Source organism: Gopherus evgoodei, chromosome 7 (assembly GCF_007399415.2).
Source record: "Gopherus evgoodei ecotype Sinaloan lineage chromosome 7, rGopEvg1_v1.p, whole genome shotgun sequence".
Lineage (NCBI taxonomy): Eukaryota > Metazoa > Chordata > Testudines > Testudinidae > Gopherus > Gopherus evgoodei.
This window is the reverse complement of record NC_044328.1, coordinates 70755031-70777918: the sequence shown is the minus strand read 5'-3', so window position 1 is coordinate 70777918 and position 22888 is coordinate 70755031. Positions and strand designations below refer to the sequence as shown.

Below are 22888 nucleotides of genomic sequence, written 5' to 3'. Positions count from 1 at the left end.
GTTTTCCGATTCGGGGGATTTTGAAATGGGTGTGGCCTATCGCATAGTCTGGGCTGTGGGGAGCTGCCTAGGTGGTATTTCCACACCATAGTGGGTGGGGAAACAAAGAGGAAACAGAAAGAAATGTTGAAGGACGTCCTGCTTCTTTAAGGGCTACACACATTTTCAACAGGGCTTCCACCAGCCAAAGCAGAGCTCTGTCAGGCTCTCTTCAGCCAAGCTCCAGGGAGGAAGAGGGAAAGAAGCACCCTGCCAGCACCAGAGCCCACCCAGCAATCCCAGACACACGCCAGTACCCCAGCCGCTCTCTCACCTCCCGACCTATCCAGCTTCACAGCTGCCAAGTCTTGCATGGCTCCCCATCCTACCCCTTGCCGCTGCTTGGGGAAACTCATTACATCCTTTGCAGATTCCCAATGTCCCAAGTCGATCTCCTAAACTTGGCAGCTGCGGATCTGGCCTTGAATCCTCCTGGTTTTGGGAGGAGGGAGAGAGAGTTTTGCAGCAAAGTTGTTGCTTTAAACCCGGCAAGAGTCTGTGCTTTTGAGAGTGAGACAGGCCCCTCACCATCAAACAAAAGGCTAGATATGATGGCTCTCTGAAAATGCAGGATTGACACCGCCCATGATTATGAGAAGCCAGCCCCCCTCCCAGTAGCCAACAGTCAGGACACTCAGCTGGGATGTAGGTGACTCAGGATCTAATCCCTTCAATTCAGGATTTGATGTGGAAGACCCAGGTTCACACCCCAAAAGCTGTCTGATTTGGAGAGGCTTGACTCCAGGTCTCCCATGTGAGGCCACTGGGCTATGTCATTCATTCCGTTTTCTAGCAGAAAAGGTCTCGGTTCCATCCCTCTGCAGCACAGGAATTTGTTTTTTGAAATCTCAGCAATGCTTGTGGGATGGGAAACCCATGTCCTGCCCAGCTCTAGGTTTCAGAACATTCAACCCGGCAGGCTGCGCCCACTGCCCGGCTGTTCGAGAAGCGAAGTGCGCGGCCATGTTGCTGGAGGGGTTTTGAAATCACCCAGGAGAGGCCGGATGGAACTCAAGCATGGAACCGCAGAGATAGGATATAATCGGGTTACTGTCCGGCCGTATTTCCCCGGACGTGTCCGGCTTTAAATAGCCGTCTTGGAGGAATTGGTAATAAGGTAGTAGAAAGGTCTGGGATTTCCCCCCGCTCCCCTCCCCATGCAGAGTGCAGCGCGGCTGATAGGGCAGCTGGGCCTGATTGAGGCCGCTCCCATTGGCCTCCAGCAGCCAGAGCCCCTCCCCAACTGCCTCAGCACTCTGTGGGGGAGGGGCTGTGTGTTCGGCAGTGGGGCAGCCTGTTTGGTTTGGCTCCACATGGAGCCAGTGGCTCGAGCAGCATGGGCATGGTAAGGGGGGCAGTCAGGGAGCAGGGGGAGGGTTGGATGGGTCGGGAGTTCTGGGGGGAGCTGTAGGGGGGCAGAGGTGTGGAGAGGGATTGGAGCAGTGCAGGGACAGGGAGCAGGGGGGATTGGATGGGTCGGGAGTTCTGGGGGGAGCTGTCAGGGGGCAGGGGTGTGGAGAGGGATTGGAGCAGTGCAGGGACAGGGAGCAGGGGGGATTGGATGGGTCGGGAGTTCTGGGGGGAGCTGTCAGGGGGCAGGGGTGTGGAGAGGGATTGGAGCAGTCCAGGGACAGGGAGCAGGGGGGATTGGATGGGTCAGGAGTTCTGGGGGGAGCTGTCAGGGGGCAGGGGTGTGGAGAGGCATTGGAGCAGTCCAGGGACAGGGGGGATTGGATGGGTCGGGAGTTCTGGGGGGAGCTGTCAGGGGGCAGGGGTGTGGAGAGGGATTGGAGCAGTCCAGGGACAGGGAGCAGGGGGGATTGGATGGGTCGGGAGTTCTGGGGGGAGCTGTCAGGGGGCAGGGGTGTGGAGAGGGATTGGAGCAGTCCAGGGACAGGGAGCAGGAGGGATTGGATGGGTCGGGAGTTCTGGGGGTCCTGTCAGGGGACAGGGAGTGGTTGGATGGGGTGTGGGAGTCCCCGGGGATCTGTCTGGGGGTGGGGTTGTGGCTAAGGGTTGGGGCAGTCAGGGGATAGTTAGGGGATAGGATCCTAGGGGGACAGTTAGGGCAGGGGGGTCTCAGGAGGGGGCAGTCAGGGGACAAGGACCAGGGGGGGATTGGGGGTTCTGAGTGGGGCAGTCGGGGTGGGAAGTAGGAGGGAGTGGATGGGGGTGGGGCTCCCCCCTGCCCCCATCCTCTTTTTTGATTGTTGAAATATGGTAACCCTAGGGTATAACTACATTGGAAGTATGTATGTTCCCAGGCTCAAGCCCTGCTGGTGACCCAAACGGGGCAATGTGACACTTGCCTACCTGGTCCCAGGCTTTGCTAATGAAATTCTGAGCCCTGTAATCCAGCCCAGCTCAACAGTGATTAAAAGTTGCCCCCCTCTGAAGGACCCCAGGTAGCCCCTGCATGAGATGAGTTTGGCAGGTCTCAGTTGTCTCCCTTGTCACAAACTCACCACCAGGCTTTGCATTAAGTGGCCAAGGAAATAAAGAGGCCAAGTCCTGAATGGGCTGTGGAGACTGATCTGCACCTGTTATCTTTAGACGAACTCCTTCTCCCAGACCAGGGCTGAGAGCAGGACATGTGGGAAGCCTGCCTGGCTGCTATCCTGTAGCCAGACAAAGGACCAATGCCTTTCACCGGTACTAAAGCTTCCAGTGCTTGAAGCTGAAGTTTAGGGTTCTATGCCAATTAGTTAATTAAGTATCTGAATATCACATCCGGAGCTGCACAAGACTTGGCAGATATGTTTAAACATATATACATACAGTTCTCTGTCCGAGGCCCCATTGCTATAATGTCTGTGCACCTCACAATCATCACTGTGTTTATCCTTGTGAACCTCATGAGGCAGAGTGGGAATATTATGCCCAATGTACAGATGGGGAACTGAGGCACAGAGAGACTAAGGCTATGTCTGCGCTGCAGATTTAACTGAGGGGATCTGCACCCTGGGTGGTCCTGCCTGGGGGTGAGCAGCCACGCTGGCGCTGTGCTCACTCAGAGGAGGTGCTAGGACTTCAGTTGTTTGTGCTGCCCTGAGCTGAGCTGTTCTGTGATTCTTTCCCAGGGAATTGTGGGAGAACTTTCCTGCCCTTCTGGGCACCCAGGGGAATTGTGGGAAGGCACTGGATGGCTATCAGCACTGAGTGGTTTAGCCTGCATCCTCGCTGCAAAGTGGCCAGGTGAAAGCAAGACTCAGGCTTTACTCTATAGCCCCACCAAGACAGGTAGCCAGGTTGAAACACCACCACACTTGTGCCAGAGGTTTCTGTAGATGGCCAGGAGCAACACCCAACAAAGAGCCTGGCTTTACTCTTCAGTGAGAACAAGCCCAAGATCAAACAGGGAGCCTGTAGCAGATCAGGAAATAGAACCCAGGTCTTCTGAGTCCCAGGTTAGCACCCAAACCATTGCATCATCCTTCTTTGTTTCTAGGGGCCACATATCTTCATTTCCACTGGTTTACTTTCTATTCAAAATCTGCTCCCTGCTGCATTAGTAAATGATGCCTGATAAAGCCACCAAAATCTACAGACATGCAGCATGTCCGACAAATCCACTTTAGTACACAAATGCTTTTGCCCTTTTATTTACATGGTTGTGCATTTGCCAGGGGTCCAAAAAAAAAAAAAAAAAAAAAAAGGAAAAAAGAGGGGTTTAGAGGCATCACTTTGTGAGTGAAGTCTATTTACTCAAAAGTCAGATACAAAATGAAACTAAAAAAACCCCTTCTCCTCTGTAAGTGCAAAGCCACAAACGCACATCAGTATTTTTGCTACAAGTCTTCCTTGCCCCGTGCTCTTTGTCACCCCCAAACACCAGTCTCAAAGGTATTCATCATGTATAATCAAAGGGGAGCCCAGAAATCTGTTTGCATTACTTTCACTTCAGTTAAAGTGATACGCAACGTCAAACTGCTGCCAGGTTCTGCCACGTTCTTGGGCCTGGTCTACACTGGAGTGGGGGGGGATAATCGATCTAAGATACGCAACTTCAGCTACGAGAATAGTTTATCTTAGATTCACTTAGATTGGCTCCCCTGTCAACTCCACTTCTGCCTCTTGCCTGGTGGAGTTCCAGAGTCAATAGGGAGCACGTTCGGGGATCAATTTATTGTGTCTAGATGAGACCTGATAAATCGATCCCTGATAGATCGATCACTACCTGATCCAGCCGGTAGTGTAGACATACCCTTGGATTTATCAGACAGCTGTGTAATTTAAAGGCCATGCATCACACTGTGTCATGAAAAATACAGTTGGGTTTGGAGTTTGACAGAGAACGATTGGGATGATCGACGTATATATTGTGACATTTCCTCACAACAGATTATCGGTGCACGCTTCCGATCTCATATGGCAACAAGCAATTGGTTAATACTAAAGCAAATTCTTCCGAGCATCTGCAGCAGCCATTGATAAATCAAAGCTGAATTGATTCCTTGCATTAGGATTACAGAGAAACTAAGAGGAGCAAATAATCGTTACTGATCAATCATGCTTTGCACCTTCCTAATATCTCAAAATGCTTTACCAGTGCTGAGGAATTCGGCCTCGCAATAAGCTACGGGCCACATCCTGCCAGTCGTAATCAAACAAGCGGTGCCAAGAGGGTTACTTCTGTGGGCAAGGATTATGCATGTGAGTAAGGACTGGAGGGCCTTGTGTTTGTTACATGGTCCTATATCAGCCCAGGGTTAGTATACACATTCAATAACAAAAACCCTACTTATTATGAGACAGAAATTATAGGGTTTTTTCATACCTACATTTTATTTAAGTATTCCCCGCCCCCCAACAGCTTGCAATGTGCATTTGAATAAAGATTAAATTAAATACAGCTTTTGCATTCTTTCCTCAGGTTTCTACCCACACACACCTATATTCAAGGTAATGTGATCAACGGGATTGATTAATAGGGATTGACAACCGCAATCACACCAGTGGTGGAATTGGCATTATTTTCCCCTTAAGTATGGCAGCATTAAATCTTTTAAGGGAAGGTATCAGAGCTGTCAAGTGTGGCAATGCCACAATGATCCCAACTTGGACAGCTGTTGGTAGCTGCCTTATTGTTTTCTAAGAAGCAGGTGATCTGAATAAATCCAGTTCTATCTGGTTCCACCCTCACTGCTGGCATGAAATTGCTCAGATGGTCTGACCCGTAAATCTTATCATTCATGGACCAACTGCAGATCAGCAATATGCCATATGGAGTTATGGCCTTACTTCAGTTCACATCTACACAATACTTATAATACACCATTATTTTGCCTTCCCATATGTCCATTCACTTGTTAGTCTCCTGTTACGCTGTTCGCCAAATTGGCTTTTCAAAGGTACAAATACTGAAGCTGCAGGATCTGCCCTCATTTTGACTCTAGCCAGATCAATCAGGGCAATTCAAAGCAGCTTTTATCCCAGTGTAACAATCATGTGTAATTCAATTGCTTTGCCTCTTTGACCACCTAGGATGTGTTTTTGTCTGTGGTTTATGGGGCGGGGGGGGGGGAGGGGCGGGAAAGACTTTTGAAAGCAACCAAGACTTGTTTCTTGGTCATTCTCAGCATAGTGCTGAGTGTTTAGATTCCCACTGTTTGCTTCTTTCATCTGCTACTCAACAAGTCTTCAAGAAAACGGGAAGCACTGTTTAAAGGAACACCAACAACTTAAAAATCATGCGTTGTACAGAAACAAATGCCTTTCCCTATGGTACTAACAGCATCTTTCATCATTAAAAAGGGAAGTTTAAAAGTCTGCTCCATTTGCCATTTTGTATACTTTTTGCATTTCTCTCAGTTCACAGAATGAAAAGCAAAGAAAGTCAGTTTAATTTTTATTTATAGTCAATTTCACTTAAAGATTCTTAGTATGCAATTTTGACTTTCGGGAAGGGAATACTCATTGGTTTTAGTTGTTTCCACCAGAATTTTTGTTTGAAGCCCTGAGAACATTTCTTAGGGGCGTAGACTATATAAAATCTTGTTTTGCCCTTCAATTTTAGGGTAAAATTTAAATTGAAAATAACCCTTTAAAGTTTTGTCACTCTAGAATAAAACAATCTGTTGGTATATCTGTATAATCTGTATAAATATAATTAAAAAAAACAACCAAAATGCTACTTTTAAGAAATTAACAACTGAGAGTAATGTAATTTTGTTTGGGTCTCTAAATAAATGGGCCAAATTCATCACTATTTTATCTTCATTGATGTCACTGGGTTTTTACCGAGGGTACATTTATTTTATATGCACAGCATGTCTACATTCATCTTCACTTTCTATAAACTGCTTTTTAACAAATAAAATGTCATTGATATTTCTGTTTGAAAGCACAGATAGGCAGGTCAAAAGAACACAAACGGTGACTCAATATTATCTACCAACCCCAAAGAAAAGGAGAACAGGTAAATGTTAAAAATAAAATGAACACGTCAACTTACAAAGCATGAGATATTTGAGACTGGATGTATAAGCTGAGTCACAGAATCAATGTAAGCCCGAATTCAAAGACCAATGAAATCAATGTGAGGTCTCAACCATTTGACCTTTGTGGGTCCTAAGTTAATGTTAAGAAGTTAATTCTTGGGAAACTTTAGTGAACAGTGATTTAAGGGAACAAGAACCCTCCAGCTGGCAGCATCTGAACCTTGCTCCCTAAAATTTCAAATCAAAATATACAATCAGAGCCTGACCCAAAGTCCATTGAGATGAATGGGTTGCTTTACATTGATTAATTCATGGATCAGACACCAAAACCGTTTTGGGTGTAATCATTTTACAAGGAAGGAGCTGATCCAAAGAGGTGCTGAACATCTGCTGTTCACGTTGCCTAGGCACGGTGTCAGGATCGGGCCGATAGCGTGCGGTTTCAAGGAACCACAATCCATGTGAATCGGTGTTTGCCAAAAGCTTCCTTGCACTGCATCGCTTCATGCTGACTGTGGGCTGAACATGCCACGGCTCATTAAAACGCTCCCCGCTGTCCCTGCAATTGCACTGATTACCCCATAGCGTTAGGGTTAGAAATTAGTGGAGCAGTGAAACTCCTTGTCACTTCAACCAAATACACCTGGATTTCAGGCAGGATTGGAATAACTCTTACTAACGAAAACAGCTACATTCACGGCTGGGGCTTTGCTTCTGTGTTTAAAGGACAGAAAAGCTTATCAAACATAAAGGGAAATGCGAGAGGTTTAAAATAGCTGCAACTTCGTTGCTGATTGCGCTTTTGATCATTTTTTTGCATTTTCAGTTTTTATGTCTCAACTTGGAGCATTAAAAATAATCACCACAAATGGTTTGGGTTTTTTTAACCCTGTCCACCCAGAGGTTGGGTGTTTTAAATACCTCCTAACATTAGAAGTATTTTCTCCTGGATAATGATTTTCTGATGGTTGGGGAGGTGGCTCCAGCCACTGCAATCTGCAAATTATGAAATGGTATGATAAACAGAAGTGGACCGGAGTGAGGGAATTTTAAACACCAACGCTAAAGTACTGCTGATATCTAACAAGGAAGATGTGATTCTTCCACCTGCACCCCCCCCCCCGCCCATTTGAAAAATAAATCCATTTCACCCCTTTCTTAACTGTTTGTTCTCTTCTTGGGCCTCTTCCTAAATGAAGGGAGCTGGTTTCACAGAATGCAAGCAGGGATAATGGCAGGTCCCTATCTCAGAGGGGTGCTGTGAGGATAAGTACCTTAAAGATTGCAAGGAGCTCAGATACTACAGTAAAGGGAAACCATAGAAGCACCAAAGATAGATTCAAATAGAAAAATGAAAGATGGTGAATGCCCAGTGTCTGTCAGCTCGCAAGCGATCTGTAAGGGAATGTGAGCATTTCCACCCAGCACATTATTATTGGTTATCTACATTACAACCGCACCGATTTGCCATGACTGAGAGCAGGGCTCCGGCTAACGCATTTCAAAATACACCCAATCATCCTAGTCTAGACACGCCCTAGATAGTAAGAGGCAGTCCTGCCATATAATTAAGGTGCCGGGTCAGGAAAGCACCCCTGTTCTGGGTAGCACGGCAGCACATGCTTAAGTGCTTTCCCGAATCAGGACCTAAAGAGACAAAGGGTGGGGGAAGAATTATCTCCCATCCTACAGAGATGTAAAATTGACTGGCCCGAGGGCTGTTGCAATGCTGGAAACTGGACCCAGCTCGCCTGAGGCCCACTCCGCAGAACCCAGAGGACAGCTTGGCTTCCCTTTTTGCTGCTCATGGAGCCCTGCTGATGAGGTCACATGCTGCTGCTCCATTTACTAACATCAAAGGAGCATTTTCCTCCTCGCGCCTCACGCCATCAAACAGGATTCTTAAAACACAGGGCTCAGTACTGCCTTCAGTGACTGAGGATCAGGCCCAGTGGGAAGCTCCCTAGTCAATGGAGATCGACAGGAAAGTAAAGCAGCAAAACAGCCAGGAAGAGTCCAAATAAATAAATAAAACGGGGCCCAGGTACAGCTAAGTATCACTTGGAGATTCAGGCCCAGTTTCTCTAGACTCATCATCTGACCTCCTGCACATCACAGGCCCCAGAACCTTGCCCACCCACACCTGTAACAGACCCCTAACCTCTGGCTGAGTTACTGAAGATCTCAAATAATGACTTAAAGACTTCCTGTGACAAAGAATCCACCATTTACTCTAGTAAAGTTCATACCAACAAGTGTCACGTGCCCTGTGCTGCAGAGGAAGGCGAAAAGCCTCCAGCGTCTCTGCCAATCTGACCTGGGGGAAAATTCCTTCCTGATCCCAAATATTGTATGCCAATCAGTTAAACCTGGAGCATGTGGGCCAGACACCTGGGAAAGAATTCTCTGTTGTCACTCAAAGCCCTCCCCCTCTAGAGTCCCATCTCTGGCCACTGGAGATATTTGCTAATAACATTCAAGGATGGGCCATGGGCCATAGTAGGCAACCTCATTTTACTGTCCCCTCCATAAATTTATCAAGCTGTCTTAAAACAAATTAGGTTTTTTGCCCCCACTACTCTGCTTGGAAACATATTCCAGAACTTCACTGCTCTGATGGTTAGAAACCTCTTATCTAGAGCTTTTCACCAATAGATCTCAAACTGCTTCACAAAGGAGGTTGATAGCATTACCCCCATTTTACATACCGGGAAATTGAGGCACGGAGTTGTGAAGTGACTCCCCTGCTCTAGCCACTAGGCCACGTGCACTTTGAAAGCCTTAACTGGAAGGCAACACAGAAATGCAAACAAAAACCAGACAGCATTTGTCACCAACTCAGGCTATAGATACGACCTCAGCTCACATCAGTCTATAAATTTTACACAGCCTGGATGCAAAACTGGCCAGGCAAGTTTTAGGGACTTGCAACTCCAGCAGTGGATTGAAAAAGACACCCACAGGTTAACCTTGCTGATGTAAACAGAGCTCAGTTTCTGCAGGATTGTCATTCTAAACAGAGGGTCTTTTTCGCATTTGAAAATGTATGCACATGAATGCAGGTGTAATTGTGCACCCAATTTGCATGTGCAATTACTATGACTATGCATCTGCGCTGGGTACTTATGTGTGACCAGTGAGATGCATAACTGGCGATATGCCTGTGCCAATACCTGATCTGCATATGGTGCACAGATGCACATGCATTTATAAGTCTAGCTTTGTTAAAAATCAGGCCCCGGCGTGTCTTGATTTATAGGCCCGCTCCAAAGCCCACTGTAGTCAAGTGGTGCGGAGTGGAAGTGTCTTTCTATTCATATCAGTGGGCTCAGAATCAGACCCACTATTGCTGGTGTGTGCTGCACTAAAGAATGTAAGTATTGTTCAGTTGCAGTGCAGGCCTGCTGGGACCCAATGAGCTACTGGGGGCTCTCGATGCTAGCAGACATTTTCAAGTGGGGGGTCTAGTTAATAAGGGGCCGTCCTACTCCACAGCCCAACTGTTTGGGGGCATTCAGAGTCCGGTCTGCAGGTTCATCATAGTAATGCCCGTTGGGTATTATAAAGATCACTGCGCTGGCCGAGATTTAAAAAGACAGACCGCGGTTCCTTGCTGTTTACATGCCCCTTCTGCGAAGTAAGCGAGTGCCTCACAAACATTCTCAATGGGATGATCTTCTCGGCGCTCCTGGGATGTTTTATTATCCCAGTTCCACAAGGTAGGATGGAGGCGTGAAGTGAAGGTCACACAGGGAGTCTGTGGCTGAGCCAGGCACTGAACTGGGGTCTCCAAGCCCACTGCCTCACTCACAAGTTACTCCCTTCTGGCTCACGCTTTGGGGTAGTGTGTACAGAATAGCCATGCTGGGCCTAGCTAGCAGCGTAGATGGCGAGACACGGCCTAGGGGAGTAAGGTGCCCTAAGCCTCTGAATTCGAAGACAAATATCCTCCATGGGCTCTGTACACACCCAAGCAGTGCCTCCCACAGCTACGATGCTATTTGGGAGCTATTCCCTGCTGCCTGCCCCTGGCAGAGCCATTCACTGCCGTGTGTAGCCATACACCGCAATGACAAGTGTGGATGCAGCCTGCCTTTCCCTGGGGCATGCTGCTGTCAGCGTAGATGCAGCCCTGGTTCTGTTCTCTTGCTCTAGAATGCAGGCAGCAGCAGGAGCGGCGCCAGGGTTTTTGGCACCCTAGGCGCAGGGCCGGCTTGCTGGTCCCACGGCTCCGGTGGACCTCCCGCAGGCTTTCCTGCGGACGGTCCACTGGTCCTGCGGCTCCGGTGGACCTGCCGCAGACATTCCTGCAGACGGTCCACTGGTCCCGCGGCTCCGGTGGACCTGCCGCAGACGTTCCTGCGGACGGTCCACTGGTCCCGTGGCTCCGGTGGACCTCCCGCAGGCGTTCCTGCGGACGGTCCGCTGGTCCCGTGGCTCCGGTGGACCTGCCGCAAGCGTTCCTGCGGACGGTCCACTGGTCCCGCGGCTCCGGTGGACCTGCCGCAGGCGTTCCTGCGGACGGTCCGCTGGTCCCGCGGCTCCGGTGGACCTGCCGCAGGCGTTCCTGCGGACGGTCCACTGGTCCCGCGGCTCCGGTGGACCTGCCGCAGGCGTTCCTGCGGATGGTCCGCTGGTCCCGCGGCTCCGGTGGACCTGCCACAGGCGTTCCTGTGGATGCTCCACCGGAGCTGCAGGACCAGTGGACCCTCCGCAGGCACGCCTGCGGGAGGTCTACCGGAGCAGTCTGCCGTCATCCCAAATCCTCGTGCCCTAGGCGATCGCCTAGGTTGCCTAAATGGAAGCACCGGCCCTGGGCAGCAGGCTCAGCCGTGAGCTGTTATTACGAAGAGTGCTTTTCGGCTCTGGAGCTGGCTAGCCCCAGATATGCCCAGGACAGATAGATGCTGCCAAGCCTACTTGTGGATTCCTTTTCCATGTCAGAAGTCATACAAGAGGGCCTGAGACAAGCAGTGCCAGCGTGGGAGCTCCCTGCAGGACAGGAAACTCCTTAGGTCACAGATGAGATGTCTCCAGCTGTGAACGCGGCACATCTGCATAGCTGTGGCAGCACTCAGGCAACTGGCCATGCGCTGTGGATCTTTGTTTCCCACAGTGCCTGTTACAGCTGAGCCCAGCATTACAGACATCAGTCACCACTGCGAAAAGTTACCCGGGCGCCACAGGCTCATTGGAACTGACAATGCGAGATCACTTATCGTGGCAGGCGGCGTCTCCTGTCTCTTGAATTTTTCAGCAGCTTATGAAAGTAATCGGTTCCACAAAGGTAACGGGAAGAAAGCAAGCCCCAGATCCAGGCAAAGATCTCTGATAAATGTGGTCTGAAAGAGGCAAACTCTGCAGTTCCAACACTTTGTGTAGCCCTGCCAATCACTACTGGGGCGGCTACAGCATGTCGCCCAGCAAGGGGCAGGAAATCAGGCTCCAATCCCATTAGAGACTGTTCCTGGGACTTAAAAAGAGCTAATTAGAATGAGCGCTAAACAGCGCTGTCCTGCAGGCAGCCAGCGAGACCTGACTGGCATGTGCTGCCACCAGACATGGGATTGATCCAATCTGCTAACCACCTGTGGGTAGCAACCTGGAAATAATTATTAGCTATTAATAATCCTTTGTCTTTCTAGAGCAGCTGTCACCTGATGGGTCCTAAGTGCCTGACAGCAATTAACTAAATAAGCCTGCCACCATCCCGCAACCATTTTACAGGTGGGGAAACTGAGGCACAGAGCGGTTAAAGCCAGCATTTTAAAAAGCAACTGCCCAATTGCAGAGACACCTGGGGCCTGAGTCCCTGAAATGCTCTGCACCCACTGCTCCATCCAAGCCCCTTTGCAACCCAGCCCTAAGGTGGACAGAGTCAGGGACCCAGCTAGTGACACTCACAAGATCTCAGGTCACTGTTTAAAATACTGGCCTCAGTGATTCACTCAAGTTCACACAGGGAGTCAATGGCTAAGTTCTGAACGGGACCCAGGAGTCCTGGCTGCCAGTTATTATATTCCTAGTCAGCCAGCCTTTGATGCCTGTGAAGCGTTCCTCCGATTTTGAGGAATGAGAAAAACCCAGGCTAAATTCAGCTTTCAGGTTCTCATGTGAAGTCAGTTGCTATCTCCTTTCCCCTTGGATGAACCTTGAACATGCAAACTGCTGGCTAATGCTGGAGAAGGCTCACTGACTCACAGCAGAAGGCACTGGGGTCACCCCAGGTGTAAGTGAGGGCAGGATGCAGCCAGTCTGGTGTAAGATCTCACCTCCTTGCAGGTAATTTTCAGAGACAAAAATAAGATCATTTTCTAAAAGCTTCAAGTAAACCAGAGTCATTCAGCTGGGGGAAAAGAATGCCTCTTTTTTTTCAGCCGAGGTTTTTGATAAACCGAGCCGTAGAGAATTTCCTGGCACAGTATGTGCTGAACTGCAAACCAAAGTGGATTTGCTGAAAGCAGCAACTAAGCCGGCTCTTGGATGGGGCACCTCGTCTTCATCCCAGAGCGAAGCGGGTGGGGAGCCAACATCTGTAACATCCCCAGCTCAGGAACGCAGACCCATGATGCCAGCAAAGGGGTTAAGGGGGTGTGTCTGGCTCCTCCCCTACTCAGGGGCTGCCGGGAGCTGGTGTGACTCCTGGTGCAGGCTAGGGCAGCCCCCAGGGTTGCTCTAATTTACCCCCCTCCTGTAATGACCTGTATGACACCAGATGCGGGAGAGTGGGGGTGAGGAACGGTACTGTGCTCCAACTACTTGCCCCTCCAGCGCCAGCCACTCTGATCTCCATGAGGGGGCGGGGACGTCAGAGTCACCATTGCTGGCTCTGCAGGTCCCATGGGAAGCCGCCTGTAGGGGGACCCCTTTCCACCAGCTGCCCCATCCCAAAGGAGACCAGTGGATTCCTCTCAGGGGACTGGATTCTACCCTAACTTGGGGCATCCTGGACACTTGTGCAAAGCCCATAGGAGATCCCCTCCTCTCCCGCCTTGCACCAGTCGTGATGTTTCACACCCACTTCACACTGGTGTAGACGAGCGCACAAGGAGCAAGAAACATCAGACCCGTGGGGCTGCTCTGAATGATCCTCCCGCAGACCAAACGCAGTATGTGTGAATTTCAGGGGACACAGTGCACTCTGTCTTTGCTGACATTAATGTAACTCCTCCCCACTCATGCTCTTGAAGGGCAGGGGTATCCTTCTTTCCATGCTATAGGTGGGGAAACTGAGGCACAAAGCAAGCTGCCCATGGCCACACAGCACATCAATGACAGTGAGAAACAGGACCCAACCATCCTGATTCTGATGCCCTATCTGCAGGGCCATGTTGCCTCCTCATTGACAAAGCCAGCTGGCACTCCCAGCTGTGTGGATCAGAAGGATCTCCGTCCCCAGGGCTGTCAAGCCAGCACTAAAATAACATAACTACAAACCCAGCAGCAGGGCCTCTCTGTGGCCAGACTGCTGAGGAGAGCCCCCGGAGTGAACCCAAGCCACACACACTCTGTTCCCTCCTCTGCCTCTAGAGAACCACCCACAACCAACAGCCTGCTGGTAATGAGGGGTTAACGCCATGCGTGTGTTTCCCCGTTGCTGTCTGATCCCTAGGGAAGAGGAGCTCCTGGCAGGGAATTCTGGTGAGCAGTGCATTCAGCAACAGATGCTTCAGGCAGAGGGGCCCTCAGTTCCCACCTGTGAAATGGGGATAGTTCTTCCTTTCTGCCACCTCTTTGGCTGCCTCCTCTATATGGAATGTGAACTCCGTGGGGCAGGGGCTCTCTCTCCTTCCGAAGAAGAGGCTAAGCTGGTGGACCCTGCATAGCTCCATTTCGCTATGACCATTCCCACCAGCTGAGGAGCCGCTTCATATTTTCGCACAGCACTTGGCACAATGAGGCCCTGATCTCAGCTGGAGCCTTCAGGTGCTATTGGAATACAGGGATGTGCTATAATCATTCATCTCCCCAAGCAGCAAACTCAGCTTTTTGCCACTGTGGTCACTCCAGGACTGTGCCACTCTGCTCACTGATCTTAGGAGAGGAAGGATAAATTTATCCCCGATCTAAGTCTGTGGAGTTACAGCAGGGATGGGTTTGACTCAGTGCCACTGAATCATCTAGCACCAGGATTTTTCTTAAGAAGATGCTGAGTCCTCTTGGGACGCTTCGAAACCTGTTCAGTACAGAGAGGCCAAGGCTGATTCCCACAGATGTGTTCTGTTGTTACGGCTGCAGAGGGCCAGCCTAGAGCCACCGCTTTGGAACCATATTGAGGAATGGGGCTGTGGGGCGAGGCTCCCACCACCCCAGCGATCCTTGGCAAGGGATCTGAGAGCGCAGGTGGGAGAGGGGCACTGGACTGCTTGAGGAGGGTGCAGGGGAATTGGGGGTGGCAGAAGGAAAGGGTCAGGGGTAGGATACCATGAAAGGAAAGGGAAAATGTGGGGGTGGGTGACTGTAGCGACTCGCCAGATGGGGAGACTGGATAGTGTGGAAGGAGGAGAGTGGAGAGGCAACTGGGTTCTCAGAGGAGGCGGCAAGTCCCCTCCCAGCAGCCAGCAGGGCGCTCTGTATTTCTGCCTTGGCTGTCACCTTGAATTTGTCCCTAAAGATGCTCATGCACGCTTTGATGTGGGCAGCTTTCCCAAGCAAGGCTCAAAGGAGACCAGGCAAATAAATCTACCTCCCGCAGATTTTTAATTTAAAAAAAAATCTCATAGGTGGTAAGCCAATCTCGTGACCCAACTCATGATTTCTGAACGCCTGGGGCAAGCGATCCGGTAATTGCTTGGCGTTTCCGGCATTGCCAGAACAGGGAGGAGAGGAAGAGGGCTACGTGGATGGGACAATGAACAGGCCAACCAGGAGCGATGCCTAATACACTCCCCTCAGGTACGTCTACAAAGGCAGCGGCAGCAAGTCGCCGACCCAGCTCAACAGACTAAGGCTTAAGGGGATCGCACATTGGCACTAAATACAGCTGTGTAGACAGCACTTTTAAGCTGCGGCTCAGGCTGGACCTGGCTCTGAGCCCACCCCGCTCCCTAGGCCTCAGAGCCCAAGCTACAATGTTTACACAGCTAAGCATGAGCCCCACAGGATCAAGTCTGTTGACTCGGGCACCCTCTGTGCCACAGGAGTTGTAAGACAAGCCACAAAAAAGCCATGAACTCATTAAAACATGCAGTGTATTTTGCAGGCCCGGGGGGGGGGGGGCGAGAATCAACGTTTCTTTTTTAAAAGTTTTTGTAGCTTTTCATGAAAATGCCAAAACATTTTTTATGTTTTCAATTTTTCGACAAAAACCTGAAAAATGTGGGTGAAAATGGGAAATTTTCTCAAGAAAATTTCTGTTGAGTCAAAAAGCCATTTTTCATCCCTTTCCCCTCCCCCCACAAAAAAAGAACATTTTTTTACTCTCTCTGCCATGACATTTTATTTCTTGGTCATTTTTTCAACAGTTTTCCAAGAATGGCAATTCCCAACTTGCGCTGATGTACCCACGCTAGCTCTGCCAGAGCTAGCACACTAAAAATAGCAGTGTTGGTGGGATAGTACAGGCAGTGGCTGGGGCTAACCAGCCAAGTACATACCCAGGGGCTCAGGCTGCATTGTACCAAGACCAGGGGCGCCAGAATAGGGGGGCCCAGGGAGTTATGGCCCCATCACTTTTTACCAGTTGTAAGGGCAAGAAACTGGGGGTGGAGGTAGCAAAAAGGACTGAGTGGGGGATGGGGTCTTGGGGGGAAGAGGTGGTGCAGGGCGTCGCCTCAGGGGAAGGGGTGGTGCAAGAGCAGGGACTCAGGAGGAAGGGGTGGCATGGAGGGGCAGGACCACAGTTCAGGCACCAGTGATTTCCCCACTTTTAAGGAGCTTCCATCACCCCAACTCAGACAGCTGGCCCAAGCTGCCGCCTGTGCTCCCCTTAGCTCCATTGCTAGCTTTAGTGCACTAGAAGGAACAATGCTGCCGTGGGTATGTCTACAGGAGCTGGGAATTACACACTCAGCTCCAAGGGCAGACAAAGCCTACAAGGAATAATGGAACTGGAAAATTGGAAAACCACATTTGTTTTGCTCAAGAAAAGAACCACACAAGGTCATCTCACAAAACACCCCCCAACAGAACCCTACATTTTCAATTAAAAAAAGGATTTGGGGGGAGGTGGGGGAAATTTGGATGCTTTTTGAAAATCTAAAACAAAACACACAAAACTTTCCTTTTTTAATTAAAAAATATCCCTGTGTTTCACACACCCCAGTGGCCAGAAACTCACGCCTCATGCATTCCAGTTAAATCTCTGATGGACAGAAACCTTCCATCTTCCTTCAAAGTCCAAGCTGGTTTTGTGCATTTGAATCACAACATCATGATTCAAGCTGCTCACAAAACATAGCATTACCAACCCCAAGCCTCCCAGAATCACAAGGCTGGCTAAAAAAAATCAAAAGATTTTTTTAAACCAATAATCAATGTTGTGTTCTTTTTGCCTGCTGGGTATTGATCTTGTAGGTCTTGTATTTTCAAGCTTTTTTCTGCCACAACAAAGACTAGAAATTTATTCTTTCTTTTTTAAAGCAATAAAACCAAGATTCTCGCATAATCACTTGACTCCAGGAGCTAAGGCTTAAAGAAAAACACCAAATATCGTGAGACTCGGGATAAAGCCATGAGAGTTGGCAACATGGCAAAATGCAGAGAGGGAGGGAGCAGAGATCTGTCAAAATTCTTATGAAAAATTCCAAATTTAGAGAATTCAGACCATCTCTAACCGTGATGCCTGGTAAGCTCATCCTATGAGTTGGGGGAGCATGAAATGAGAAAATCGGTTTAGCTCTGTCAGCGTGCATATGAGTGAGAGAATGACCATGTCTCTCTCTAGAGGCTGGCTCAGGTGAGGTTAAGAGCCTGCTACTGACTCATAACTGTGTCATTCCTTTTGCTTTACACAATGGCTATCAACATGAAAAGTCCTGCAATGCTGTAAGCTCTTCAGGTCAGGGGCTGAGTGTATATTTTTGCATGGGACCCCCATCTCGGTCAGGGGCTTGTAGGAGCTACCGGAATACAAACAATATACAATAATATTGCTCCCTGCAATGTGGCTCTTGAAACGGAAGAAAAGGATTGAGATGCAACTTCCGCCAGTGCCTTTTTCGGAAAACAGAACCGTGCCCAGTCATTTTCTTGTTTCCCTTTCAACATTCTTCAGCGATAGTTAATTTCACAGCTCATAGAACAGAGATGACCCTTATTCTTCCACTGAATGTAACTCAATGAGATTCTTTCCAGCCTATTTCCCCAGATGCACGGTTGATTTTCTAATGTTCCCCCGAATATAACAATCCTTCAGCTCGCTCCATTTTAAATAGTCTCTTTGCTGGTTTCTTTTCCTTCTGCACACAGCAGGGTTGTAGGCAAGTAACTGAGAATCCCTGTTTTGAGTCAGCCCCTGGCATGTTTCTTGACTGCCCTGACAGTGGCAGGACTGTGCTCTGCAAGGATAGAAACCTACCAGCCGCGCAAGTGAAAGGTGGAGGATAGTCTCCTACCATACAATGTGCCTGCTATCAAAATACAGCTGGGCCTCAATGGGCTATTCAGAAGCCCAGGGCCATGCTTAAGAAGTAAATAAGTGACTCTAGTGCAGCTGCCTAAGGAAACGCAGCCTGGTAAACCAGTTAAAAGGCAATTTTACAGAGCAGCGTAGGAAGCTGAGTTTCATTTATGGCACAAAGGAAAAGTGGAGAACCCTGAAGACTAAATACTGATGCAGGAGAGCTCAGCTGTTCCTGGTCCAGGGCACAGCAGAAGCTTGCTATGAGCAGGAGGGATGCACCTAATTGGTTTTAAAAGAAAACCGGAGCCACCTTTTCTGTCGGTTACTAAGGGTGAAATTCACCCATGTGTGGAAGCCCAGCATGAGGCCACTTTAGCCCGTGACAGGCACTTGCGGATTACTATCGCACTGGATGTAACTCTGCTGCAGGGTTCAGCAACTCTCACCCAGACACTCCCACTGAGAGCCGGGGTGCCGGAACCCAGGGCTGCTGGCCCGAGAGGGGCACAGAAATGGGAAGAAATAGCTTCACAGTGTTCTCCTCACAGCCCATCTAAGGGCTTGGCTACACTCAAAACTCCAAAGCGCTGCCGCGGGAGCGCTCCCGTGGCAGCTCTTTGAAGTGTGAGTGTGGTCACGGCGCCAGCGCTGGGAGAGAGCTCTCCCAGCGCTGCACGTACTCCACCTCCCCGTGGAGATTAGCTTGCAGAGCTGGGAGCTGCCCTCCCAGCGCTGGGACACTGTTTACACTGGTGCTTTACAGCGCTGTAACTTGCTGCGCTCAGGGGGGTGTTTTTTCACACCCCTGAGTGAGAAAGTTGCAGCACTGTAAAGCGCCAGTGTAGCCAAGGCCTAAAGCTCCATTGCACAAATCCAGATCAGAGGATAGGAGGGCCCAGGCAAGGAGCAGCCAGTGTCTGGGCAGCGGTTTCCCTCAGAAGATCCCTGCCAGAGCCGGTATTACTGTACCACGGCCTGATGGTGCCTGCATCCTGACTGAACTGCTGCCAAGGAAACCAGGAGGCAGTATGCAGGCACAGGGCACCTATGTCAATAGCCTGGGCTGGTGGCAAGATCTGGGGATGGGAACTCCCTGTCACTTCCACAAGAAGAAAACCCATGAGTGCAAACATCCCGTGTGGATCATTCCTGCAGAGGACTGCTTGCTTTATGGAAAAGTCCTACAGAATGTAACAGAGGTGAAACCAACAGGGTCCTTCAGAAATTACACTCTATAAATACAATAGTGCCAGATCTTCAGCTGGTGCATATTGGCATAGCTGTGATTCACATCCGCTGAGGATCTGGCCCATGGAACTGAACCAAGCAGGAGATCATCTCTCTAGAATTTTAAAGACCACTTATGGGTTGTGGCACAGAACTATAGCCCAGCACTATAATCCCACAGGAAGGTTATTCTCTGTTCAATTCCAGGGAATTTTCCCAGAAGGGTGGGACCCTCTGTGATTTATGATTTCTCTTACCTGTCATTTAATTCTGCTATTGAATGAGTAAAACATTTTGTGAGCCATTGGTATGCAGGATCCAATATCTATTAACACTTACAGCAGCACTAAACTAGGACACAACAATCTAGTGGAGTGCACAAATGAAGAAGTCCAACCCCTGATTCCAATACATCTCTGCTTACGGAAAGGAAGGCAAGAAACAGCATCATGGAGAAGTAACATCAGTCAAAAGATGAACTGGCATCTTCAAATGATCCAATCTCTACCTGCGTCTGCTCAAAGGACAGCACCAGAGAGACAGTGATTGATCATTAGGGGCAATGCTTTTAAACAGATGCCACTGCAAACATTTTAGCTCATCGTTAAACCTCAGGATCTAGTGATGGATTTTAGCCTCAGGGTAATCCAAGAGAGACAAGCTCTCAAGAAGAGGAAAAAAAATGAGCATTACTGCCGACAACAAAGAATCGACATGACAGTGCGTCCATGACAACTTACCTTATCCCCTGGCTGTGGTCTCATAAGAGAGACTTGATCGTAGCCTCGTCGAACCAGAGCCCATAATGCATCAAGTTTGCCCTGGAATCAAACACATGTGACATGACCAACAATGCTTGAGAGAACAACGTGAAATTAAACAACAGTCGACTTGCTGTGATATTACTGTGTGTGTGTTTAACCATCAGCACACAGGCTGGCCCGGAGGCCGCTGCTCTTTGTATACTCATTATTATCTGTCTCCGTATTTATAGCATGCCCATCAATGTAATACCGAGTGCCTAGGGGAACCAGCCATTGCACACAATGGAACAAATCCATCCAACTGGAGTTACAACAAGGATGCATCTGGTTTAATATGAACAATTAACATAGACCAGCAGGTGCAGTTGGGTGAACGGGGTTACATAGCATTAAGAAAAGACTTGACAAAGAAGCTTGTGGAAGTCTAATGATGGGTGGCCCCATAAAGGAGAAGAGAACAGATTTGGCATACATAAGCATCCAAAAGACGGATCGCTTATTCAATTTTCATAACTCTTTGAAATTCACTGGCCGCTCCCGTCGAGGATTTCAGTGTATGACACGGATATCGGTGAATCAACCCTGGGATTAAAGATGCCTTATCATCATCAGTATCAACTGAGATAGGTTAAGATTTCAAAAGTGTTTAGAAACCTAGAGATGCAGATAGGCACCTGACTCCCACTGATTTCAATGGTGCTTTTGAAAAGCCTTCTAGGTATCTTTCTGCAATGTTAGGTGCCTGAAGACCTTTAAAAACCTGACCCTAACTGGCTTTGCCAAGGCACACACTGCATCTTTGGCACAGCTGGGCAGGAAGAGAGCTGAAATCTATGAGTCCCAATCCAGGGCCATAACTACGCTCCTCCTTCCCACCTCCTCTACATTGTCTGCCCCTCTTGGGTGTGCATCGCTGAGACGGTGCTGTCCTGAGAAGAGATTCTGGGATTTCTTGCTGGAATCCAATCAGTGCAGAGGGACAGGAAAACAGTGAAAGACGTTACCCAAGCCTTTGTTGCCTATGAGAAGTCTAGTCCCAGAAATGGGGACCCCCCCAATAGTTCTCCCACCCCACGGCCAACCATGAGAAATGTTGTGCTCAGGAACCTGTCTGTGGTAACATGCCTGGCATAAACGACCCATGTTTTAAAGCTGATGTGCAGATTCATTACCTTGATTGGAGTGTACCACTTCCTCTGGGAAGGTGGCTTCCTCACATTGTATTTCTTTGGCTTGGGCTCCCACGGCTCATACTCCTGCTCTGGCAATTTGATGACAGCGTTTTTGGGCTTCTCTAATTTGGCCCCTTCCTCCGTTGATCCTTTGTCTCCCCACCTCACCTGAAGTTGTAAGGGCACATCATGGATGCAGAAGCTTCAGTGAGCAGTGCTGGCATACATCTTAACTAGACATGCCTATTATTTAATCTAGTTTCTATCAGTGTTTGTGAAACATTCACCCATTGCTCATGCATCTGGGAGAACTGACCTTCTTGGAAGCAAAATTACTGTCAGAACAATCCATCATGACATGCAGCCACTAACTAGCGAGGAAGGAAAATCCCCTAATTCATTACCAACAATCAACGTAAAGAGGAAACTCTGAAAAATAAATTCCCCACTCAATTTCCCAGCCAGCTGTTTAGCCAGCAGGCGCCTCCCATCCAAATCTTTACTTGGGTGAAACCTAGGGTAGTCAGATGCATCTTGCACTAGACCCTGAAGATCATCAGACATGGTCTATCAAGGTTCCAGAGTCAAAGATCCTGCACTGAAAACAGCACGGCAGCAATCTGCCAGAGTCTGCATCTTCTGTCAACACAAATGCCACGAATGGTCTCCCATGGCAGGGGAGTAGCTAACATTCCTGAGTGGTCTCCACCAATAGCCCCAAGAACAGGGCACTGCAGCCCTCCAACTCAGAGGTGACAAAAGTATTCAGGAATGAGGAAGAGCCCTGAAGGGTTCTTTTGAGCAGTGGCTCTCAGACTTAGTGGGTAGTTAGTCCTGGTTCACTAGACTAGGTTCCTCAGCAAAGGACTCTCCATAGGTGCGTAGGAGAGGGCTGGATTTCCCCTAATAATGCATCTCAATTCATGTCAAAAATGGAAGATTATCAGGAAAAGCTTCCTAACTGTATGAACAGTAGTCTAGTGGAACAGACTGCCTAGGGAGGTCGTGGAAGCTTCTCCACTGGACGTTTTCAAAAGGAGGATGAAGTCCTTAAATCATGATTTAAAGACTTCAAGTTGCAGAGAATCCACCATGTACACTAGTTTAAACCTGCAAGTTTGTTTAGACACAACAAATCCCACATCTTGGCAGGTGGTTAGACCAGATGACTCCTGCAGTCCCTTCTAACCCTATAGTTTTATGATTCTGCCCTTGGGTTTCAACTGACCTCAATGGGAGTGTGTGAATGCATCCCAGGGCAAGATTTGCCCTATGCAGCTGCTTAGCCACTTGGTTTCAAGAGTCAGAATCTCCCATGGCAAACTGATAGTGCATCAGGTTTCAGTGCCTGATGGTAAAATCCTAATCCGTGCACTAAGGAGCAATTACTTCTATTCAATTTGGCCAATTAACGCTAGACCCTCAGCTGCTATAAATTGGCCTCACTCCATTGAAGTTATAGGACGAGACCCATTTACACCAATGAGGATCTGATCCAATAAAGTGAAACTGTTTGGTCCTCATCCCATTCCTCAACCTGCAAATTTGCACTCACTAATACTTCCAGACACAATTAATTGCATGATGCAAACGATGGCACTTGATGGCTGACTCCTGGGCTGGCAGGTGTGATTAGGTAGATGGGTCCTAATTAAAAACCAGCCTCCCTATTCCATCATGATA

The 22888-nt window shown here is 48.9% G+C and overlaps 1 protein-coding gene across 1 annotated transcript in view; it reads right to left on the bottom strand.

The window, feature by feature from the left end:
- Positions 1 to 22888, bottom strand: part of ANTXRL (ANTXR like) — a 79801-nt gene that overhangs the window by 6840 nt on the left and 50073 nt on the right. Inside the window, exons 16-17 of the mRNA XM_030570681.1 lie at positions 21206 to 21373; positions 20010 to 20090 (exon numbers count right to left, since the gene is read on the bottom strand). Coding sequence (XP_030426541.1) covers positions 20010 to 20090; positions 21206 to 21373 — 249 coding nt within the window. The remainder of the gene's footprint in view (positions 1 to 20009; positions 20091 to 21205; positions 21374 to 22888) is intronic.